At 37.2% G+C, this 26,399-nt stretch overlaps 2 protein-coding genes across 10 annotated transcripts in view; one reads left to right on the forward strand and one right to left on the reverse strand.

The window, feature by feature from the left end:
- Window positions 1-26,399, reverse strand: part of ANKS1B (ankyrin repeat and sterile alpha motif domain containing 1B) — a 1,251,294-nt gene that overhangs the window by 908,891 nt on the left and 316,004 nt on the right. For all 9 annotated transcript variants that reach the window (XM_034934289.3, XM_034934279.3, XM_034934288.2 and 6 more), the window contains one exon: window positions 20,279-20,422. In XM_034934289.3, coding sequence (XP_034790180.1) covers window positions 20,279-20,422 — 144 coding nt within the window. The remainder of the gene's footprint in view (window positions 1-20,278; window positions 20,423-26,399) is intronic.
- On the forward strand, window positions 12,845-15,340 carry GARIN6 (golgi associated RAB2 interactor family member 6). The gene is made up of 2 exons (XM_003832614.4): window positions 12,845-13,950; window positions 14,449-15,340. The coding sequence occupies exons 1-2, from the start codon at window positions 13,336-13,338 to the stop codon at window positions 14,557-14,559; spliced, it is 726 nt and encodes a 241-aa protein (XP_003832662.1). The 5' UTR covers window positions 12,845-13,335; the 3' UTR covers window positions 14,560-15,340.

The following is a 26,399-nucleotide window of genomic DNA, read 5'->3' on the forward strand; positions in this document are numbered from 1 at the left end:
AAATGGGAGAAAATACTCTTAAATCACGTATATAAAGTGATTAATATCCAGAATATATAAGAAACTCCTACAACTCAACAAAATAACCCAGTTAAAAAATAGAAAAAAGACTTGAATAGACACTTTTCCAGAGAAGATATACAAATGGTCAACAAGCACATGAAAAGATGCCCAACATCTCTAATCATTAGGGAAATGCAAATCAAAACCACAAAGAGATGTTACTTCACAACCATCAGGATGGCTACTATCAAAAAAGCTAAGTAAGTGTTGGCTAGGATGCGAAGAAATTGGAATCCTTGTGTATCATTGGTGGAAATTTAAAATGATGCAGCCACTATGGAAAATAGCACTGCAGTTCCTCTTAAAGTTAGAAATAGAATTACCATAAGATCCAGCAACTTTACTGCTTGGTATGCATCCAAAAGAATTAAAAACAGAATCAAAGAGATATTTCCAAACCCATATTATAGAAGCATTTTTCACAACAGCCAAAAGGTGGAGGCAACCTAAGTGTCCACTGACAAATGAATGGATCAACAAAATATGGTATATACACACAATGGAATATTATTCAGCCTTAAAAAGAAAAATCGTGTCATAATGCTACAACATAGATGAATCTTGAGAACATTATGCTAAGTGAAATAAGCCAGTCACAAAAAGATAAATATTGTATGATTCCACTTATTTGAGGTATCTAGAGTAGTCAAATTCCTAGAAATAAAAAGTAGAATGGTGGTTGCCATTGACAGATACGGGGAGGAATAAATAGAAAGTTTTGTTTAATGGGTACAGAGTTTCAGATTTCCATAATAAAAAAGCTTTGGAGATTGATTAGACAATAACATGAATATAATTACCACTATTGAACTGTACACTTTAAAAATGGTTAATATGGAAAATTCTATGTTACGTGTATCTTCACAATTTTTTTTAAAGTTCAGTAGGGTAATTATGCAAATGTAACATTTAAAATCAATAGAGGAAGCTGGATTATTCAATAAATGATGCTAGGACAACTGATCATTAATTTGGGGGTAGGAAGGAACCATAGATAAATTATAAATCTGAAAATAAATAAAACTATATGAAGAAAATAAGGTAAAATATTTTATAATTGTGGGGCTGGTCAAGGTCAGCCTAAGCAAGATACAAAATCCAGAAGCTTTAAGTAAATACACAGATAGAACACTTCATAAAAATTAAAACTTTTACACCACAAAAAAAGATAAATACCAACAAACAGGCTGGAAAAATACTTTTAAAATATCTTTAACAGACAAAGTCTGTTAAATATATTTGGTCTAGAATATACAGTCTAGAATATAGAATTCTGTTTGGTCTAGAATATACAGTCAATTCTTGCTTTCACAGTAATTTTATTCAATAAAGCCACCATGAACACCAAATTAGTAAATACTAAATCATTGCTCCTAAGAGAATGCAGGTTTAGATTCCTGGAGCCTCTGGTCACAATATTTTTATCAACTGATCAATACAAAATCTTGTTTTGTATATGCTTCTGTTTAAAGACAACTTATTTAACATATATTGTTGATTTATTAACATTGAACTCACAGCCATGAGTTCCACAATATAACTCATGCCTCAGTGAAGCTTATCTGACACATAGATTTTCTCCATAAGCTACATCACTAGTGTTTCTTATGCCTCTAGAAACACTAGAAAGTACTTCAGCACTACACTGGAGGCCATTTTAAACAGTGAAATGCCCAAGGAAAACCAGAAAATTTTTTTTAAAAAACTGGCACTAAATAGAATATGAAAAGGACACTTGTTTCTTGTTTACAGTATGAGAACTGAAACAAAAAGGCAGAGTGCTGTCTTGTTCAACCTCAACTGGGACTCAACTGGGAACATGTGCAATTTTTCACTGCTCTGTGCATGTCCATGAATGAGAAGAACCATGAAAACAAAGAACCATTTATGATTACAAATTTTAGCAAATAAGTGAATTTCTAAATATGGCATCCACTAGTAATAGGAATTTAATGTTTTAAAATACACTTCAAAATCAGTTCCTTGAAAAATATAAGAAGTAAAAATAATTTGATTCACATGAGAAAAAATACAATTGCCTCAAAAATCTGAAGGGAAACAAAAGTTCCTTCTCACTAATAATCAGGAAAATGTGACTTCAGTCAACAGTGATGATGATGGCCGGGTGTGGTGGCTCACACCTGTAATCCTTGCACTTTGGGAGGCCAAGGCGGGTGGATAATTTGAGGTCAGGAGTTCAAGATCAGCCTGACCAACATAGTGAAACCCTGTCTCTACTAAAAATACAAAAAAGAAAATTAGCTGGGCATGTTGGCGCATGCCTGTAGTCCCAGCTACTCGGGAGGCTGAGGCAGGAGAATCACTTTAACCTGGGAGGCGGAGTTTGCCAAGATCGTGCCACTGCACTCCAGCTTGGGCAACAAAGTGAGACTCCATCTCAGAAAATAGTAATAATAATAATTGATACCTCTGATATGGTTTGGCTATGTCCCCACCCAAATCTCATATTGGATTATAGTTCCCATAATCCCCATGTGTGGTGGTTAATACTGAATGTCAACTCGATTGGATTGAAGGATGCAAAGTATTGATCCTGGGTGTGTCTGTGAGGGTGTTGCCAAAGGAGATTAACATTTGAGTCAGGGAGCTGGGAAAGGCAGACCCACCCTTAATCTGGGCGGGCGCAATCTAATCAGCTGCCAGTGCGGCTAGGATAAAAGCAGGCAGAAGAACGTGAAAAGAATACGCTGGCTTAGCCTCCCAGCCTACATTTTTCTTTCATGCTGGATGCTTCCTGCCCTCAAACATCAGACTTCAAGTTCTTCAGCTTTGGGATTCAGACTGGATTCTTTGCTCCTCAGCTTGCAGCCTATTGTGGGAACTTGTGATCATGTGAGTTTAACACTCCTTAATAAACTCCCCTTTCTCTCTCTCTATATATAATATATATATATATATATACACACACACACATACATGGAGAGAGAGAGAGAGAGACATAGAGAAAAAGAGAGAGAGAGAGAGAGATCCTGTTAGTTCTGTCCCTCTAGAGAACCCTAATACACCATGTGTCATGGGAGGGACCTGGTGGGAGGTAATTAAATCACGGGGGTGGTTACCCCCATCCTGCTTTTCTCATGATAGTGAGTGAGTTCTCATGAGATCTGATGGTTTATAAGGGTATTTTTCCCCCTTTGCTTGGCACTTCTTTCTCCTGCTGCCATGTGAAGAACATATTTGTTTCCCTTTCTGCCACGAACTAATATAGTAAATTGGTACCGCAGAGAGTGGGGGACTGCTATAAAGACACAGGAAAATGTGAAAGCGACTTTGGAACTGGGTAACCGGCAGAGATTGGAACAGTTTCGAGGGCCCAGAAGAAGACAGGAAAATGTGGGAAAGTCTGGAACTTCCTAGAGACTTGAGGGCTCAGAAGACAGGAAGATATGGGGAAGTTTGGAGCTTCCTAGAGACTTGTCGAATGGCTTTGGTCAAAATGTTGATAGTGATGGACAATGAAGTCCAGGCTGAGGTGGTCTCAGATGGAGATGAGGAACTTGTTGGGAACTGGAATAAAGGTGATTCTTGTTATGCTTTAGCAAAGAGACTGGTAGCATTTTGCTCCTGCCCTAGAGATTTGTAGAACTTTGAATGTGAGAGAGATGATTTAGGGTATCTGGTGGAAGAAATTTCTAAGCAGCAAAGCATTCAAGAGGAAAGAGAGCATAAAAGTTTAGAATATTTGCAGCTTGACAATGTGGTAGAAGAGAAAAACCCATTTTCTGGGGAGAAATCAAGTGACTGCAGAAATTTGCATAAGTAACGAGGAACCAAATGTTAATCACCAAGACAATGGGGAAAATGTCTTCAGGGCATGTCAGAGACATTCACAGCAGCCCCTCCAATCACAGGTCCTGAGACCTAGGAGGGAAAATACAGTTTCCTGAGCTGGGTCCAGGGTCCCCCGTGCTGCCTCACGACTTGGCGCCCTGCATCCCAGCCACTCCAGCCCTGGTCTAAAAGATGCCAAGGTACAGCTCGGGCCATGTCTTCAGAGGGTGCAAGCCCCAAGCCTTGGTGGCTTCCACGTGGTGTTGGTCCTGCAGGTCCAACAGAAGATGAGAATTGAGGTTTGGGAACCTTTGCCTAGATTTCAGAGGATGTATGGAAATGCCTGGATGTCCAGGCAGAAGTTTGCTCTAGGGGCAGAGTCCTCATGGAGAACCTCTGATAGGGCAGTGTGAAAGGGAAACGTGGGGTTGGAGCCCCCAAACAGAGTCCCCACTGGGGCACTACCTAGTAGAGATAGTTTTAGAACTTTAAGGTTTAATGACTTCCCTATTGGATTTCAGACTTGCACAGGGCCTGTAGCCCCTTTGTTTTGGCCAATTTCTCCCTTTTGAAACAGGTGTATTTACCCAGTATCTGTATCCCCATTGTATACAGGAAGTAACTAACTTGCTTTTGATTTTACAGGCTCATAAGCAAAAGAAACTTGCCTTGTCTCAGGTAAGACTTTGGACTGTGGACTTTTGAGTAAATGCTGAAATGAGTTAAGACTTTGGGGGACTGCTGGAAAGGCATAATTGATTTGAAATGTGAGAACATGATATTTGGGAGGTACCAGGGGTGGAATGATACAGTTTGCTTGTGTCCCCACCAAAATCTTATCATGGATTTTAGTTCCTACAATCCCCACATCACGGGAGGGACCCAGTTGGAGGCAACTGGATCAGGGGCAGTTACTCCCACCCTGCTGTTCTCATAATAGTGAATGAGTTCTCACGAGATCTGATGGTTTTAAAAGGGGCATTTCCCCCTTTGCTAGGCACTTCTTTCTCCTGCCGCCATATGAAGGATGTGTTTGCTTCCCTTCAATCTTGATTGTAAGTTTCCTGAGGCCTCCCCAGCCCAGCAGAGCTGTGAGTCAATTGAACCTCTTTCGTTTATAAATTACCCAGTCTCGGGCAGTTCTTCATAGCAGAGTGATAACTTACTAGAACAACCTCTTAACAAAAATGATCAGATAGGCTGGGCATGGTGGCTCACATCTGTAATCCCAGCACTTTGGTACGCCAAGGTGGGCAGACTACCTGAGGTCAGCAGTTCAAGACCAGCCTGGCCAACAAAGTGAAACCCCATCTCTACTGAAAATACAAAAATTAGCCAGGAGTGGTGCTGAGCACCTATCATCCCAGCTACTCGGGAGGCCGAGGCAGGAGAATTACTTGAACCCAGGAGGCAGAGGTTGCAGTGAGCCAAGATTGTGCCACTGCACTCCAGCCTGGGTGAGAGAGCAAAACTCCATCTCAAAATAAATAAATAACTTAATTAATTAAAATAAAATAAAATTAGTCAGACAAAAACGATCATACAAACAATTCATCCCACACTGTCTTCAGCTGTCCGTACTTTATCCTCCTTGTAGAGCAATTTTGATGATTCAAGACAAGTGAATCAAAAATACCTAAAATTATGTTGCTATGGTTTGAGTGTCCCCCCACAAAACTCATGTTGAAATTTAACTGCTATTTGAATAATATTAAAAGGTGAGACTATTAAAAGATAATTAGACCATGAGGACTTTGCCCTCATGAATGGATAAATGTCATTATTCTTGGAGTGCATTTGCTATGAAAGGATAAGTTGAACCATCTCTCATTCTCTTGACCTCTCTTACCCTCTCACCTTCTGCCTTGGGATGATGTAGGAAGAAAGCCCTTGACAGATGCCAGCACCTTGATATTAGACTTCCCAGCCTCCAAAACTGTGAGAAGTAAATTTCTTTTCTTTATAAATTATCCAGTATGTGGTATTCTGTTACAGCAGCACAAAATGGACTAAGACAGGTATGGATTGAAATGAAAAATGAACGGATGAGTGGGTAGGTAGATGGATGGATGAATGGATCAATGGATAAATTGGTTCAACGAGTAATGAATGGACAGATGCAAGCAATAACTTGCAAACTACTCTACAGGAACTCATGGTGCCATAAGGAGTCATTACGACTTTTTACAACTTATGGCATTTATTTTTTCAGAAAATATAAAATCTTTATTAGAAAAATTAGATCTGCTTGTCATAAATAATTCAAACAATGTTTAAGTATATAAAGCAGGAAGTTAAAGTCTCCCTTGAATCTTAAGCCTTAGAAATAACCACTATAGCTGTATACTATACATACTTCCAGATTTTCTGAGCACATACAAATTAACATTGCACATATTAGAATGCACTTATTATATGAGGTTGGTTTATACTATACATACTTCCAATCCTACCAAAACTGACAGAGTAATGTCTCTGAAGGCCATAAACAAAACAATTTTTAAAAAGTGCATTTGTATCGTAAATAATTTATAGAGAATCTTGCATTTATATTGAAAGAGCTTCATAACAATCCTACAAACAAACAGGAACTAGCGTCTTCATTTTAAAGAAGCAGCAGCAGAGGGTGAGTTACTTGCCCAAGATTTTACGGCCAACAAATAATAGTCAGGCCAATTACTTTAACTAAATTATAAGGTTTCTCAGAGCAGAAACCACACATAATTCCAATTTTGTATCATTTACAGTACCTGGCACAAAATTATAAACAGGTATGAGGACGGTATGATGTTTATATTGCTTACTGCTCTATGCCACACATATAACAAATGGTCAATAAACATCTGTGAAACAAATGGATGGAAAGATGTATAAAAGAAGAGGAAATGGGAAGAGATTCTAAATGAACTAAGATACTTATCAAACCATCATTTTTTCAATTTGGACAATAAATAATAAATACGTTTAGCAGCTCATCCACTCCATAAGCATAATACAACATGATAACCAATATCATTGATATCAATATCAAAATGATATCAATTGAATATACTCTAGATAAGAGTGACATCAACAATTACTGATTTCCTCTTTAACAGTGAAATGCCATAGTAAAAAATATTGAACAGTAGACACTATACACCCTTATTGTTACTAAGAGAAGCTATTCCCTGTCTATTTTTTTAATTTTATATCAAATATTCACATGGAATTTGGCTCAAACACAATAGATATGCAAACTATAAAAGTATAAATAGTCCATAGGGACTATGGGAAAGTATAAATAGTCCATAGAATTATTGTGAAATATAAGTGAGACAAGGAATGTTAAGTGCTTATCACTGCACTTGGAATGTGGTAGGTACTCAATAAGTGTTAGATATCATTATTAACATCACTATTAACATCATCATCATAAGGCTTTCCTAAAATGATTAAAAAATTGAGGCTTTCCAAAGGCAAAATTATAGTTCATTTATTTTAAAAGTTATAAAAATAACTGCACAAAACGATAAAAATCTAGATCACACAAATGCTTGACAGGAAAGCTGAAATGCATTTTTCTGTAAAATAAATGTATGTCCCATCTTCTGCCTAGATGCAGACAACAGGCATATTCTCCTTGAGTGCATCTATGAGAGATGAAATGTCTACTGACCTAATTTCTGTAGCTATTGTATCCGTTTCTTACAGCCACTGTAACAAACCGCCACAAACTTAGTATTATAGCTTAAAATACAAAATATGTTTTCTGACAGTTATTGGGATCAAAAGTTTAAAAGACATTTCACAGGGCTAAAATTAAGGTGTTAGCAGGGCTGGTTACTTCTGGAGGCTCTAAAAGAGAATCTAGGGGGCATGGTGGCTCATGTCTGTAATTCCAGCACTTTGGGAGGCCGAGGCAGGTGAATCACCTGAGGTCAGGAGTTCAAGACGAGACAGGCCAACATGGTGAAACCCCATCTCTACTAAAAATACAGAAAATTAGCTGGGCATGGTGGTGCATGCCTGTAATCCCAGCTACTCAGGAGGCTGAGGCAGGAGAACTGCTTGAACCCAGGAGGCAGAGGTTGCAGTGAGCCAGGATGGCAACAGAACAAGACAACATCTCAAATAAGTAAATTTATAAATAAATAAAAATAAAAGAGAATCTGTTCCCTGCCTTTTTCAACTTCAAGGGGCCACCTGCATTCCTTGGCTCATAGCCTCTTCCTCCATCTTCAAAGTTGGCAATGTAACATCTTCAAATCTCTGATTTCCTCATCATATCACACTACAAGTACCTTCATAATTATATTGGGCACACATTGATAATCCAGGATAATCCCCCTCATGATAAGAACCTTTAGTTAACAATATATGTCCCTTTTGTCATATACAGTAACATATTCACAGGCTCTAGATACTAGAATTTGGACATTTGGGGAGGAGCATTATGCTGTCTTTATCACAGTACATCCTCTGGACACCAAATAATCACATTCTTCCACATATAAAATCCATTCATGCCATCTCAACGTCCCATAAATCTTAACCCATTACACAACATCAACTTAAACTCAAAATCTCAAAAACTCAAAAGTCCCAAATTTCCTCATATAAATCAAGCATGAGTCAGACGCATCTGTGAATCTGTGAAACTGGAATAAAAAGTTATTCACTCCTAAAATTCAATGATATGACAAGTGTAGGGAAACAATTATAGATATCCCCAACCAAAGAGAGAGAAATGAAAAATAAAAAGTGAGTCAACAGTCCGAAGCAACTCAGAACTGCAACTGGGCAAACTCCATTAGGTTTCAAGCCCTGGGAATAATCCTTTGGAGTTCTCAGCTCTACCCTCTCGGGCCTCAGTCCCATCCTCTGAGTCCTCCTTTCTATTCCATAAAGGTTAACTTATGTTTGCAAACTCAGTAGTTTCATAAGCCTATTTCCTGCCTGCAGAATTTCAGGAATCCAACAGCCTTCTTTCATTTTATCCTCTGTCTCTTTAAGTCCAAGCTACCAAAGTCTCCGCTAATAAACCATTCGTGAAAACACTGTGGGTCTCCCAGGTATGTCACAAGAATTTCCTGGGTAATCCCAACTCTGAATCCCATCTCAGCATAATTCATCTCATCATAATTCAGATCTGCTCAATCTCTTCAAAGAGCCCTCTGTGTGGTTGAATAATCTCAGTTTTTGATCCTCCTAAGGCACTAGAAACAAGTTATCTAGCCATGCTTTCAGCTTTCTCTCTAAGTACACTTCTTGACAGTGAATCTAAAAATTTCAGTGTTTTTTGCAATCTGGATAGATTGAGAATGTTCCAACCATCAAGTCCTCATTTCTTTGAGTTTAAACGTTCTTCCCACAATTTATCTCTTTCCTCCTCTCACATTTCAGTATAGGCAACAAGAGGAAACCAGGCCATACCTCTAACACTTTATCTAGAAATCTACTCAGCAAAATATCCAAGTTCATCACCTACTAGATCTGCTTTGCACATAACCATAGAACATAATTCCTCTAGACTATCTGCTATTATATAGCAAGTATCTCCTTTCCTCCAGTTTTCAATAACATGTTTCCCATTTATTTCTGAGTCCTTACCAGAAGCACCTTTAACATTCATATGTTTATTAACATTCTCTCTACAATGATTTAGGTATTCTCTAAGATCATACAAGTTCTCTCTACCATTTCCCCCACTTTCTTCTGAACCCTCACAGTAGTGACTTTAACATCCTCGTTTGTATAAACATTATGTTTATGACAATTAGGTAATCTCTAAGAAAATACAGGTTTTCTCTATCATATCACTTCTTTCTGAGCCCTTACTAGCGGCATCTTTAACGTCCATATTTCTGTTCAAGGCAATCTAAGCTCTTTACATCATGCTCCTCAAAATTCTTCTAGCTTCTACCCAATGCCCAATTCCAAAGCCATTTCTATATTTTTATGCACCTGTTACAGCAGCACTCCACTTCCAGGTACCAAAATGTGGAATAGTTTCCTAGGGCTACCATTACAAATTACCACAAACTTAGTTGCTTATAAGAACACAAATTTATTCTCTCATAGTTCTCAAGGTCAAAGTCTAAAATGATTCTCTCTGGGCTAAAGTTAAGGTATTGGCAGGGCTATCTCCTTCTGGAGGCTCACGGGGAGAATCCACTTCCTGTTTTTTCAGCTTCCAGAGGCCTCTTGCATTCCTTTGGTCCATGGCTGCACCACTCTGACCTCTACTTCCATCATCACATATCTTCTGACTCTGACCCTGCTGCCTTTCTTACAAAGACCACTGTGATTACACCAGATCCCCAACGTAATCCAGATAACACCCCCAATTCAAGATCCTAAACTAAATCACATCTGCAAAGTTCCTCTGCCACATAAGGTAATATATTCACAGGTTGTGAAGATTATAATGTAAATATCTTTTGGGGGAATCATTCTGTATACCACAGCCATGTTCATTATTAACTGATTTCTGTTTAAAATACTTAACCCATATTTTCAATTACATAGTTTTAAGCACTAACACCACTGATTGCGTATCTTACTGAACTAATATCTTGCCATTTCCTCATTTCAAACATTGGTTCTTTTAAAAGTTTTGGGGAGATGAAATTTAGCAAGAGAATAAAATTATATATTGAATTAAACAATTCCCAGAGCAGTTATACGAATAATATCTTGAGTCATTGTTATGGTTCAGAGTATCTCCAAAGTATGTAGTAGTTTTATTGTTGGGAGAGAGGGGGGAAAGCTAAAGCCCTATCACAAAACTGTAACTATTCTGGAGTTGAAAGATAGCTCAGGGGTCATCTCCATTTCAAGGCTGAGAAAAATAAGGCCCAGAGAGGTTAAATTATTAACCCAATGACACAAACTCCAATAGAGAGGAGAGAGTATATAAATGTATTTTAATATATCTAGTGACTAACTATATAGAAACCTGATTTAACAGCAAACACACAGAAAGCTGCTGCATTTTCATAAAAGGAATTTCTTAATCTCAAGTTCAGGTAGTTTTTTATTTAGCTATCTGAGCTTCTGAAGTCTTGAGGCAAATGCTAAAAAGGTAGTTTTCTAAACAGCTAGAGGAATTTCAGACAAACCCCATCAAATTCATAAAAACAGGTATTTTCCAGAATATTACATAGGATGGTTATCAAGCCAAATGAAAGAGGTTCCACCGTTGTCAGTCTACTGACTGGTGTGGAAAATCCAAACATCTATAGGCTCTACAAGTAATGTAGTTTCTGGCTTCCTTGGAGACCAGTTCTCTAATGGAACCCTAAGACAAATATCTTGTCATATATGTGTATAGCAAAAAAGTACTTTTAAGAAAATCAGTTAAAAAAAAAGGCACTTAAATTAAATTTTGCTGTGTCCAATACTACCTATCCAGTTGTTCCTTATGAAAAACATCAGAACCACTTGGACACTTTTAAAACGTTATTTTACTAAATGTGTATTTGGTTTCTTGGTTTTGCCAATTACAAGATAAGTAACATAGACTTGAAGTGGAAGTTAAGATATAAAGACTTTAGGAAGGCCAGTAAAAAGTGCTATTGATATGTGAATAGGCATCTCAATAAATAAAATAAAAATACTCCAACTATCCAAAATAATCAAACATTTCAATATGAAAGGAAGAAATTATGTTTGCATTGACTTATGCAACTAAAGACTCAAGTGGGCTGGGCACGGTGGCTCACACCTGTAATCCCAGCACTTTGGGGGGCCAAGGCGTGTGAATCACGAGGTTAGGAGTTCGAGACCAGCCTGGGCAATATGGTGAAACCCCGTCTCTACTAAAAATACAAATTAGCCGGGCGTGGTGGCACACGCCTGTAGTCCCAGCTACTAGGAAGGCTGACGCAGGAGAATCACTTGAACCCAGGAGGCGGAGGTTGCACTGAGCCAAGATCACGCCACTGATTCCAGCCCGGGTGACAGAGTGAGACTCCATCTCAAAAAAAAAAAAAAAAAAAAAAAACTCAACTATGGCTATGGCTCTGTGTGTGTGTGTGTGTGTGTTTGTGTTCATGTGGATTATCATGTGTACTGTCATTTCAATAAAGATATTATAATCTTATTGAATTGAAAATATTTGCAATACCTAGCAAAATTCTTTAGAGCTTTTTTTTTTTCAATACAATCTGATGGTAAAGAATAGAGCATAAATGTGATGTTTAAGGCTCTTTTCATTCCATAGCCAGGGTACGAATGTCTAGGTAAAAGCTCAAAAATTGCATCAACAGTTTGAGGGTGAGTCAAAACATAAAATTTATCATGGCTATAGAAACAGAAAAAAAAAAATACATTGCCAATAAAATAGTTATTTCCCCTGGTAACAGAAATAAATTTCCTAATAAAAATAGAAGTTAAAAAGAAAATGAAAATTAAACCTAAGCACTTTAAACATTTCACTGAACATAATTCCATACCCACAAACACATACACGTGGTCTTACATAAATTGAATCTCACCTATATTATGAGTTTGAAATCAGTTTTTCTCTTATTCTTTAAGAAAAAAAAAAGGTCAGGGATATCTTTTCATGTCAATAAATAGGAAAACTACGTAATCATTTTTAGGGCTGTAGACTGTCCCATCACAGAAGCTCCATAATTTATTTAAGCAATCCCCTGTTGTAAGACACCAATGCTGTTTACAATTTTTTACTCTACAACAAACATTGATAAACATCCTGTACCAATCTGTTTACCAATTTATCCAATTCTCTCTTTAAAATAAATGTCTACAACTAGAGGAGCTGGATAAATGAGTATACAGAGAATGTATATTAAACTCTTGCCTTGCACAGAAAATTTACCTCTAACCCTTTTGAAAGCAATTTGCCAGAATGCATTAAGGTCCCTAGATGGTAGGTTGGTGGCGGGGTAGTGGTCTGCTGAGCTGTGGAGGGCGGTGGGGCTGAGGGTGGGGTGGAGAGGGCGGTGCCCCTGCTCTGAGGCAGGGACTACTGGGTGACAGAGACAAAGGGGTGTGTGATGGGGCAGGTCACAGTGGGTAGGGGAGGATAAAAGTGGTCCTGCGGGGTGGTTTAGCAGCAGTGGATGGTTCAGGTTGGGAAGAAGAGCAGTGGGATTGCCAGTTGAGGTTGTGGAATCAAAGAGCAAAGGCTGTTGTGAAGTGGAATATCAGGCTCAAATGGAGGTCCCTCCCGAATGAGCACTGACACCTGTGTGCCCGGACATCCACGAGGGCCCCAACACCTGTGCTCCTGACAGCTCCATGCACTAAGCAGGGCACAGTCTGGATCCAGGGGACCGACTGTCTCTGGCATTGAGCAGTTGGTAATCAATACCCCACCCTGTTCTCAGTCACTTGGGGACAAAAAAGAAAGCCTGCAGAACACGACTGCTGGCCCACCTGCCAGAGTAGCCAAGGAAACAGGATGCCCGCTAAAGCATGTTAAGGAAGGTGTGGAGCAGCTGCTGGGAACTGTCTTGATAAAAGGAAGACATGGAGGACTGCTGTATGCTACCGTATTACACGGCCCAAAGCAGCCCCGCAATGGGCATGTTTAACACCTCCATGGGGAAGCTGCAGCGGCAACTGTACAAAGGCGAGTATACTATATTCAGGTATGCACCCATGTTTGAGAGCGACTTTATCCAGATCAGCAAAAGAGGAGAAGTGATTGACGTGCACAACCGTGCCCGAATGGTAACAGTGGGCATCGTTCGCACCAGCCCCTGCCTCACACTACCTGATGTCATGGTGCTGGCCCGACCAGCTGCTGTCTGTGACAATGCCAGGTGTGGTCCTGCCACCCAGAAAAGAGATAGTCTGCCTGCAGAGATCTTAGAACTAACCAGGCTGCTTCCCTTGATGTTTGTGAAAATAACCATCCACAACAGCGTAAAAAAGCAGCTCCACCTGAAGCTTGCTACGGGCCGCTCTTTTTATCTTCAGCTGTGTCCCCCATCGGATGCAAGTGAAGACCTTTTTGTTCACTGGGAAAACCTTGTTTACATCCTGAGACCACCAGTGGAGGCTTACAGTGGTACCAGGGCTATCCTAGCTGGGAACACATTGGACTCATCTGTGTTGGAGGAAGTGCAGAGGAGCCCAGTGGTGAGTCTATGCAGAGACTAGATGGGGCCAGGATGCTTTGGGGGAGAGCAGGCAAAGGTCCTGTAGAGCCTTTGGTGCTGCAGCTCACCTGGGAAATGCATTGCATTTGGAAGGTCTGAAGGCCAAATGAGCTTCCATTTGGAGGCCATGGTACACTGAGGAGGTTCCTAGTGCTTCTCCAGGGTTCTCCAAATCTGAATTTCAGAGATTTCTTAGCTGTCAGCAACTCTTCATTTTATATCCACAGCTGTTCATTTTATATCAATGTTGTAATGCTGTCCAAAGCATCCTGAGCAGTCTATTCTGAAACACATACTATGACCTAGGCAGGCTGATATGTTGTAGGACGTGTCTCCCTGCAATTGCCACTTATATACATTGGTGGCAACACAACATGTTTGTGTACTTGTGCAATAATTTCTTTTTGTTGTTTACCTATAGGAAGAGAAAGGAGATCTTGCTGGTCTCACTTTCTTTGCTTATTTGTTCTCTCCCTAGGGATATGCCATGAAGTTTTGTGAAGAGAAGGAGCAATTCAGAATCAGTAGACTTCACATGAATGCTGAAATGTTTGGATCCACCTATTATGATTATACAATAGAGATATGAATCCAACATACCTCCCACATATACTACGTTCAAGAGTTCACACACCCCTGCAGTCATAAAACCTATAGTGCCTGATGAAGGGGCAGGGTAGCAACAGCGGTAGTGATGACAGTAAGCACCATCACAGGTACCATGGATGTGGCTGCAACCAAGTCTGCAGACTCAGGAGAGAAACACAGCACTGGCAAAAGCAGCCTTCAGAGGTCCAGGAGGAAGTATAGCCAGCATGGCTATTAGTGGGTGCTTCCATGTCTTAATCTTGTTATAGCAAGGGCTGTGTGCACATTCTTGTCCTAAAAGGGTACTTCAAGCATATCAGTAAGTGCTACTGGCCTCTCCCTAGAGAGCAGCATGAATGTGGTGGCTACAGGAGCAGAGAGATACTGAGAAGGCTGTTGCATTGACAGTATCTCTCTGCTACTCAAAGGCTGACTCTCTGCTACTCAGCATTTGGAGTCAGTATCTCAACTCTGGAGTATGAGGCCACATGCGTGAATGGGATGGAAGCCAGAGGGTCTCTACCTAGCTGGATTGACTCTGCAGTAATAACCTCAAAGCCCGGTACTACACATGGTGCAGAAGTGGACATCTCACCTAAGACTGTGGAGGGGAACAATGTGATTCACCATAATAAAATCCATCAACTCAAATTATCTGCTCTAATAACATATGCTCTATTGACAGGAAGGGTAGCAATAAAACTAATGGCAATTTATGATCAGGCTCTGAAAACTAACTTTCCCTTAACTTTATATTTTTTAAATAAATTAATAGATGACAGAATAAAATGTTGAAGATTACTCTCAGATATGATCCTACATTAGGAGAATTATTCTAAAACTGTTTTCCAAAATATAAAATGAGAACCCAGGAACACACACACACACACACACACACACACACACACACACACACACACAGACTCTCTCTCTCCTCTCTCTCTCTCCAGGTTTGAATCACAGCATTGCCACACATTAACTGTGAGTTTTAGTAGATTGTTTCTTTAAATGGTCACCTTGAGACTATACATGTATAATATCTGGAACACAGTAGGCACTGTGTAAATGGTAGTGTTGAGAAACAAATTCTGAGTTTAATCATACTTTCCAGAAAGGGCTTAATTTTCCCAGTCTCTTCATTCTTGATTTCCTTTCTTAAATCTTAATTAACTGCTTTGCAATTGTCCCATAAAAGCTCTATTTACAGTAAATCTTCTTAGTATTTTCCAAGAATTTTAATCCCCTGACGCTATTTAGAATTCTAAATTTTCATGAATTTGTAGAAACTTCAATCTAGTTACAATGGAAAGATAATTGCAAAGCACTCATCTTTTACCTGGTTCTCTCCAATTTTAGGATTCTTGGAGATAGAAAAATAAAACGTAATATAGGATCAATTCATAATCTGGACAAAAACTGGAAATTAGATCATTTTAGAATTGTAAGATCCACATCCATGGGATTAGCCAATATGCTAATTTTGCAAGTAAAAAGTCTGCTCGAGTCTAAAGTAATACATCATATGGTTTGATAACCCAGAACCCGAATGTATAGGTAACCTGGCCCCCAATTATGTCTGTATTGTTTCCATAACACTCATGATTCTGACAAGCACTGTGCTTTGAATATAAAAGATATTTGATACATGTTTGCTGGATCCAATTAAGGGCTATAAATGTGAAATATAATTTATTCCAATCAAACAAATCTGGGGATATAAAATTTTACATAGTACTGTACTAATTGTACAGATCCCAAAGGCTCCTGTATATATTGTAAGGAAGCAGTTTACCAGTAGACCCTCACAGTGCTTACAACTTAATGATTTTTAATGGCCTCCAAAAGTGCTTCAGACCTGAAAAAAATGGTTTCAAAATATGAAAAACATTTCACAGGTTAGATGTTCTAGCTTTGCGAATTTCAAGGTTACATTACTGAGAAATCACATCTAACCATAAATCACTTTTCAGCAAATAATTTCAAATGAAAAAATTTAAAAATAAAACAATTTTTGTTTTTCATGTGGTATGTAGCCCAGTATCATATGATACTGGAGACCCCCTAAGAGGCTTTAAAATGACCATATTGCAAACTCTTAACAGAGACCAACTTTATCTTTATATTCAAGGACTGTCAGCATGCTTACCACATTGTAGTCCCTTGATAATTATAGAAGGGATCATTGTTAAAAGCACTGCACATTTTGTATTTTTTCTCTAAATCTTAATCTGACTCAATCTCTTTTTAAATTGTATATTCCTTTGGTAAATATTTCAATCTGCTTCTGATTACAAATCCTGATGCTTATTACTATCAGATCCTGTTCCTAGGTCACAGTTTTCTTAAAATTCTAAAACAATACATATCCTGTTACCTCATCTCTTGTAATCAAAGTTTAAGAGATAATTTAGATAATAGATACTTATAATAACAGAAAAAGATTTAAAAATTACCATTTGTGAATGGTTGAGAATGGTTGAATCCTAGTATAAACTAAAAAACCAGATGAATTTAAAAATGTTGCAAATTGTGTACGTGTGTATGTGTATATACTATATATATGTACAAATATACTATATATACACAAAAATATGCTATATATATTATATTTTTAATTGCAAAACTTCAAAAATTCTTTAATATATTTTGCAATGAAAATGTATATATATAAACATGTTACATATACATAAAACATGTTTACATGTGTATATATATATATATATACACACACATATACACACACAAATATAAATGCTAAAGGATAGCCCTTAAACAATAATATTCACAGACACACACACACACACACACACATTCTTAAGAATTTATAGTGAGAGGCTGGGTGCAGTGGCTCACGCCTGTAATCCCAGCACTTTGGGAAGCCGAGGCGGGCAGATCACTTGAGGCCAGGAGTTTGAAATGAGATTGGCCAATATTGTGAAATGCTGTCTCTACTAAAAACACAAAAATTAGCCAAGCATAGTGGCACACCCCTGTAATCCCAGCTACTCAGGAAGCTGAGGCAGGAGAATCGCTTGAACCAGGGAGGCAGAGGTTGCAGTGATCCAAGATCGTACCACTGCACTCCAGCCTGGGAAACAGAGCGAGACTCCATCTGAAAAAAAAAGAAAAATTTATAGTGAGAGAAACATCAGTAAAATAGTCTTATTGCTGGTTTGTTAGATTAAATTCAGTTAAAAAAAAACACCCAAAACCTGCATCTCAAGTACATTTATAGATTTAATGCAGTAACAATTAAAATCCCAATAGAGATACTTTTTAAACTCAACATAGTACTTACAAAATACAGATTTTATAAAGCGAGCAATCAAGTCAGCTGCTAGTTTTAATTTAATAATGAATAATACCAACACTGAGTCATGTGGTTTAAAAAATAGGAAGGCAGAAATAAACAAGCCTTCAGAAGTAAAACCAAAACAAAAGGATAAAAACGAGAGGAATATGAGTTATTGTTCAATGGAAAGTCATAGGAAAACTAGATATCAACAAGCAAAAAATAATATAGAGCCATAATTGAAATTTATGTTAAAAGGAGTTCTAGATAAGATGAATTAAATGAAAAATAGGATTGAGAAGCTTAATCAATTGGATAGTTTTTTTAAATTACCTGATGCACTTGTACACATACAAATTAAGACAAAAAGAAAAGCTGCAGACTGGGAAAGATTTTGTGGTAAATGTAACTAGAACATCTGAGGAATTAATAAACTTATTGAACAATACCAGTCTTCACCAAGGAAATGGCCAAAGGTAAAGCAAATCTAATATTAAAAATTGTAGACCAAAAGCAAGGTACTACCAAGCCTAATAAAATAATAAAATCAAATTTAGAAAAAAGCAAATGTTAGTAAGGTGGTAGAAAATCAGATACAATCATATTACTGACAGCTTTTTGATTTGCAGTCATCTGGCTAATATAGTAAATACCCTGATTATTTTATTTCAGTAATTCTTTTTAAGATATAAGGTAAAGTAATGATTAGGAAATGTATTTTTACAAATGCAGTTTTATGAGGGGAAAATAGGTTAAAACATTTAATTATTGATAAACTGCTAAGCAGTTAAGGGTAAGCTAATAAAATACAACTTATGCTTGTTAATTTTCTTTCCCTTTACCCATGTAGATATGAGGTAAAAAACTATATGTAAAAACTTTAAGTGAAGACATGACACCCTAGAATATACACATTTGTTCACTGAGATTCATTCAACTATTACTTCATTCCAATTATTTTTTTTTGTTTTACATCCATCAGATTTTGCTTGATAAAGAAGACATTTTTTCTTTTCTTTTCTTTTCTTTCTTTCTTTTTTTTTTTTTCTTTTTTTTGAGACAGAGTCTCACTCTATCATAACCCAGGCTGGAATGCAGTGGTATGATCACAGCTCAATGCAGCCTCAACCTCCCATCTCAGCCTCCTGAGTAGCTAGGGCTACGGGTGTGTACTACCACACCTGGCTTATTTTTGTATTTTTTGTAGAGACAAGGTCTCACTATGTTGCCCAGGCTGGTCTTGAACTGCTGGGCTCAAGCAATCCACCCTCCTCTGCCTCCCACAGGGCTGAGATTACAGGTGTGAGATACCACATCCAACCCATTCTTCTGATTTGCCAGGAACTACGTGTTAGACTGCAGATGCCTAGCATCAAAAGGTTGAATCTCTACCTTTATGGAACTCACAGTTTAGTATGTATTGACAACAATTCTGTAAAGGTTACAGTAAACTGTCTTAAAGTCCTATGAAGAGATTTTTTAAGTACTATATACTGATTTGAATATCCTACTTAGCTTTCTACAACAAATTAATATTGAAATTTGAGGGGCTATGATCAAATTATGATACAGACATGTGGAAGACGTGATGGTTTCTTAGACATAATTGTTTCATATTTGTCGTGACAGAAGGGAAAATATCTTTGAGATGTAACACTTTTCTGGATAAGTACTGTGATTTATCTTCTGTCCTGGACTGCTTTTTCCACCCACGTTCTATGTAATTAACCTCTTAACATTATACCCTTTCATATTAAGTTCTTTGCTTATTGTGCAGAGATATTTTCACCATGGCTTCAAATTTCCTATCTCTGGAATATTTTAGTCATTTCTGAAACTCCTCTAAGAGTGTATGGTTCACAACCCACAACAGGAACCTGAAGGTGATACTACAGAATTAAAGTAGTCTTAATGATAGTGAAATGACTTGAAACTAATAGTCAATATTTTAGTGTTCTGGTTTCATCTTTGGATTTTATTCCAAAACCTCCAGAAGTACACATTCCCATTATTCTACAATGCTCCATTGTGATGTGAAAAATATAATCACTGGCTATGCTTTTAAACAGCCATAATATGTTTCCTTATAACTATATCTGTAGACAACTTTTACTTTTTAAAAATAGCATTCTTTAAACTGATATATTTCTGGATTCAAAATATTAAAACCTCATAAACAAGATAACTTTTCCGCATTATAACCAAACTAAATAATAATTTTTTACATAAATTATGTCTTCGCATATGTACACATATGCACACCAAGTTATATGCACATTTTACTTGACACTTTGAGAAAAACCACAAGATCCAAAATCACAAAGTGAACAAGATCCTAATTTGATTTTCGAAGGGGAGGGAGATTTTATCTTAAAAACATAGGCAACCATTTTTGTTTTATTGGACCTTAATAAAAGCAAACTTTTACCTGGGCAAGCATGGGGAAGCCAAGGTTCCTACATCCATTACACGGAGTTAATGCTTCCCAAAGTCCTGATGGCCCACACGTATTTTCATCATCATCCTCTTCTTCCACTTCTCCTGGTGACAAATTGATTGTAGATGAGGTTCTCTGAAATTAAATTTATATCATACCAATATATTATATCAATGATATTTAGATATCTTAACATCAATTAAATTCTATAAATGACAGTGGTATATCTCGGCAAACAAGTCAGCTCACTTTTAGCCACAGTTACATGGCTGTGCCCTGTGACTGAGATAAAAATATGTATAGTCCAACTTAAGTTAAAAGTGAAAAAAACTAGGTGTGAAAGACTTATAAAATAATATATGAAGTTCATAATGAAGAATAGAACATGATAATGGCCTAATAAAATATTTGAATAGCAACAAATGAGAAAAATCTCATAGTTTATCAAGAATTTAGGTTTAGGCATAAAATTAAGGAAAAATGCAGTTAGGGCACTAACAGGAAAATATTTTATTGAAATGGGAACTCCTGATAAACCAGTTTGTTCAGAATGCCACTGAAATAAAACTTTATAAACTTTCATATCATACATATAACAGGAGTAACAGTTTTAAAATTCATAATGAGACTTCCATATTTAGCACATATATTTTCCTTCGTTATCTCCCAAATCTCACTAAAATGATGGTAGAAAATTTATAAAAATGTTTACACCATAAAAATAAGGATGACAGGAGAGATGAACAGACAATATTAAGAAAACTTCTGGATAATGTTGGGTAACTTTTGGATAACAGATGGGTATTACCTGACTTAGCAAACATGAGAACACTGAAAGCAAAGAACCTTCATGTGGAAAGAATTGGAGGGACTGGCTACCTGTGAAGGTGTAAGTGTAGGTGGGGCAGAAACAGACTGAAACTCAGTATCAGAAAGAATTATACCCCTAGACCCATCTCCTTTTCACCCAGCCAAGAAACTAAATCTTTACCACTGGCAAGAAATTAGAGGTTTAATTTTTGAAGAAGTTGAAGCAAAAGGATTATGAATTCTAAGACTACAGATATACTGAGTCTCCAAAAACAAGAGAATTAATATCTATATAGTAATGAAGATTCATAACCTACCCCGTGCCTTACCATATTTGCATTAGACAACATGGCAGCATGGTTTATATTCCCAGATAAACAACTAGAATACTCCTCTCTGTAGAAACAGACCTCCTAAGAAAAAAGATCTATAAATAAGCAGGAAAATGGTGGGATCTATGTATCAATCTCTACTGTGAAGCCAACCTCAACAAGTTCCACTCACAAGAATCATATATTTGAGAAAAACCTCTTAACAGACACCAAAATAAATATAGAGAAAAAAGTTATAAATAGTATCCTCAGAGAGAAGATATTTATAGCCATGAAACAAGAACAGAAAGTTACAAAATACATAAAATCCAATACAAGAGTAAGAAAAATCTGAGAAAATTTCCCAAAAGATGAACAGAATTTAAAAGTGGAGAAAACTAGGGGTCAAACCAAGACCTCTAACATCTGAACAAAAGGAGCTCCAAAAATTAAGAGTAGAGATGGGAGGGTCAAAGAAATAAAGCATGAAAATTTGCAGAAACTGAGGAAAAACTTCACACTCTAAGAGCCTGCTGAATACTTAGCAGACTCAATTTAAAAAAAAAAGATGTATATGCATAAATAAAAAGAAATACACTAAATTGTCTAAAGGTCCTCTGAATGTAGCATTCAGCACAACATTGATAGATCATGATTACTAAAGCAAGTAAATATATTCTACATATTGGATTGTAAATAGCATCCTCCCCCCAAAATTGTTCCTTTTAAAAATAGAATATAAGATTTTATTTTTCCTCCTATTTAAAAGAATTTGTTTTCTGCATTCACATTTTAACTTCCCCTTGATCACTTGTCAGTAACTAAGAAGCAATGAAATTAAGTTGTCCCCCAATCAGTCGCTGTCTATAAAATACAATAATAATAACAACTGTTAGACTGAGAACTTACTATGTGACTTGGAGTATCACTGGCCTATTGTCTGTTAACTATTTTAATTCACACAACAGCCATTTGAGGCAAATATTTTTCCTCTCACTTTATAAATGAGGAAACTAAGGGACAGAGAGGTCAAGTAAAACCCAAGGTCACGAAGCTGGCAAGTGGCAGAAAAAGGATTCTAACCCAGACTAGGGGGCTGCAAAGCCTACTCTCCCCTCACCACTACATTCTGTGACCACTCCTTTGGTACAATACCCTGTGGAAGACAATATACTGAAAAACCACACTGATGTAAATAACTGCAGTTTAAATAAAAGAGGTATATTTGGTGAATATGTTTCTGTTACATGAGTATACTCCTGAGAGCATTTTGCCTTCTGTGACAGGGAGTGAAAATTTCTGCAATTTGATACATAGCAGCCCATGCTTTCATAAATACACACTTCTCAAATCAATAATAGAAGGTGATTATCACAGGGATTTTTGACCCTACAGATCCTTTGAGTAAAATTAAAAATCTTGGGAAATTTAAAATCTTAATCTGAAAGAGCATATATATATATATATATTTGATAAAGTTGTTCACAGGAATAAATAAAATGATCAAAAAGGTATCTCCTTTACCAGCTCATGATCAGCTAACAGTTTGACCGTCAGCATTGATGTGGCACATACTATAAACCACCTCATAGTTGGCCAAGAATTATCAACATTTTAGATTAATCCATTCTTTTCTATTTTGTTAATGGTGCTACAATGATTTAATCCAATCACACAGGGAATTTCCTCTATCTCTTTCTCCTCCCTCAAAAAAAAAAAAAAAAAAAGCTTATCTCTCTTCCCTGCTCATAAAGCTCCAATTATTTCCCATTTCACAGCAAATGATATCCAAATTCCTTAATCTGGCTTCAGAGTTCTATAGTCAAATGATTTTTTAGCCCTTTTACTTTTTCACTATACTCACCTCAGGTTATAACCAGGTGGAATTGTTTACCCTTGCCTAATCATGCTTTATGCTTTTATTCTTTCTTTCACCCTACTTGTCTGCACAGCGTATTGTAGTGGTTAAGGGCTTGGGCTCTAAAATTAGACAGTCCTGAATTCAAGTTCCAAATACCCGCCTCACTAGCTGTATGATTTTCAGTAGATAAGACCATTGTCAGCCTCTCTTGCCTTATCTATGCAATGGAAAACAATACAGTGGAACCTCTCTCAGGGCTTTTTCCTGATGACTAAATGAGGTAATAAATATAAAGTGCCTGACACATACAGCTTCAATAAGTATTAACTATCATGTTTATTATTTTCTTATAATCCCACTGATTCAAAATAGAGTTCAGATTTCATCCCTTACCTAAAATTTTCCAGATTTCCCACAAGCATGCATGATATCATGTTCTTCTGCTTGTCTCTCTTTGTGCAAATGTTTGCATTTGGTATTTCACATTCACCTTGAGTTGATAGATGCTATAGTGGCAAAGAGCATTGGCTTTTAACTCAAACAGATATATGTTTAAATCCTAGCTCTACCACTTCCAAGCTTTGTGATTTTGAGCAAATCACATAATCTTATTAATCCTTGGTTTCCCTATCTGAAAAAATAGTGTAATCATTTCCACTTGCAGGGCTGTATGAAGATAAAATTAATTGCTTGACAGAGACTGGCACATAAAAAATCAATAAGTACTGCTATTTCATTTTTTACCATAAAAGAGTTGTGTATACACACACAGTGTGCTTGTGCAAATATAGTACACAGACACAAGTGTGGCTTATTTACCCTTGTGAAGTAAGTTATTTGAAAGAAAACATTGCCTTATTCACATTGTATCTCCTACAATGTGTTGTGCATAATGAAACAATAAATATTTATTGAATGAATCACTGAATAAATGAGCTTCAAATCATTATTTTCATTTGACTACCTAGAAAATTTTACTAATATTAAAGGGGTGTGTATAATTGTATCACAAATATTAAGATTGCCATTTTAGCTTTATTTTATATTAACTATTACAAGTAGCTTTGCAGAAATGAAGAAACTTATCAGTGGTTTAGCACTGCCCCCTAAAGACAGCATATAAATTGGCTGTGTAAAACCATAATTTTTAACTTCATTTCTTTACAGTTAAAGATTTGAAGGAAAATATTTTATCAAGCTACATATAATCTTCAATTATATATGGGAAGAAGCCAGTGGAACACACTTAACCTCAGATGGTTTCCTTTATTCCAAATGCTGTTCAGAATTTTTACTGGCGAACAAACTGTGTTCCTGAAGTTCCAGAAAGATGTGAAAATTCTACTATAAAAAAAATAGACCTAAATCTATACAGTTTGAACCCATTAGCTTTCTTGGTTATTACACGGTAATAAAGAAAGACTGGACCAATTCTATGTTGTTGCAAATTGAAAAACAGTCACAATAATATACTGTAGGGAGACAAACTTGAGCTCAATCAAAGAAAAACACTTTTGAGAATAATTATATTAGTCTAACATTGAAGAAATGGGATTTCCCTGTGAGGCAGTGTGTGTTTGTGTGTGTGTGTGTCTGTGTGTGTGTGTGCATGTGTATGTGTAAATTATATGACAACTATATATAATGGTGCTTCATAATTTATAAAATGCTTTCAGATAGAGAATAGCCCAATAAAATAGAGTAAGAATTATCCCTATTTTACAAGTGAAAAAAACTGATGCTCAAAATGTTACTCGATTTGCAAGATCATACTACAAATGAGTCCAGATTATAATCCAAGTCCTCTAAATCTAGGTCCTATTGTCTTTCTACCACACCATGGAAGCCACCTCCTTAATTACTAGAACTCTTCAAGGGGACAACAAATGTTCAAGATTGTCAATGCAAAGGGACCAGGCCAAAAGGCAGAATCCAGGAAAGAGGCAATATCAGAAATGGCGATCAAAGCAAAAGGCAACAATCTGGAATGAGTTAGCAATCTAGACTGCTTTATAGCATTGCCACAGGCCTTTTTGCCTTTGTTTAGTTCTAAAGTAAAATTGCTTTATAGATTTTTCAATGAAATTTAAAGTAATACATGCTTATTGTAAAACAAATCATTCAAAATAAAAAATTATACATGAAAGAGTGAAGCTTTCCTAGCCTCGGTCCCACATTCAGTGGGTGTACTTCCAGACTTTGTAATACTTACTCTACTTGCCTGATGACTTTCTCACGATAAATTCATAAATGAGAAATTGTATACACCAAAGAGTATGCCTACCTTTACCTTTTTTTACTTTTTTTTTTTTTTTTGGTGGAGTCTCACTCTGTTGTCCAGGCTGCAGTGCAGTGGCACAATCTCCGCTCACTGCAGCCTCCACCTCCCAGGTTCAAGTGATTCTCCTGCCTCAGCCTCCCAAGTAGCTTGGATTAGAGGTGCCCGCCATCACACCTAATTTTTTGTATTTTTTTAGTAGAGATGGGGTTTCGCCATGTTGGCCAAGCTGGTCTTGAACTCCTGACTTCAGGTGATCCACCTGCCTTGGCCTCCCAATGTGCTGAGATTACAGGCATGGGCCACCGTGCCTGGCCTAAACTTTCTAAGTATTGCCAATGTTGTCTTTAACCTGTTCACAGTGATCAGAGAAATGTTTTTTCATATGAGAATGTGATCATGTTTTCCTCTTCCTTAAAACTTTCAATAGCTTTTCATGTTCTTCTGATAAAGTTCAAAATTCTTAATATGATCCAAAAGGCTATGCATGATCTGCCCCTACCTCCCTCTGTATCCCACCACTAATCTGGCAGGCCAGGTCTCACTAACAGCTGAACAGGAAGGCCTCCATGACAACTGTTTCAGCACTGACTGAGTGGTTAAATTAAATATTTAAAGCTGATAGAGCCAGTGCCCTTATACGAAGGCTGGAATGTAACGAAAGCCCACCAAGAGTTTTGCCTAGGCCTTTCCAGGGCCTTGAAGCATGATGAAATAACAAAGGAATTCTTAACAGAACCCGTTTAGTATTAAACAGGTTTTACTGGGGGTCTGAAGGAACTCCCCAGACCTCCACAAACAAGTTTTATTGAGGTCTAAAGGAACTCCCAAATCTTCATGATTTAGCAGGAG

The sequence above is a fragment of the Pan paniscus genome, chromosome 10, assembly GCF_029289425.2.
Source record: "Pan paniscus chromosome 10, NHGRI_mPanPan1-v2.0_pri, whole genome shotgun sequence".
In the NCBI taxonomy this organism is placed as follows: Eukaryota; Metazoa; Chordata; class Mammalia; order Primates; family Hominidae; genus Pan; species Pan paniscus.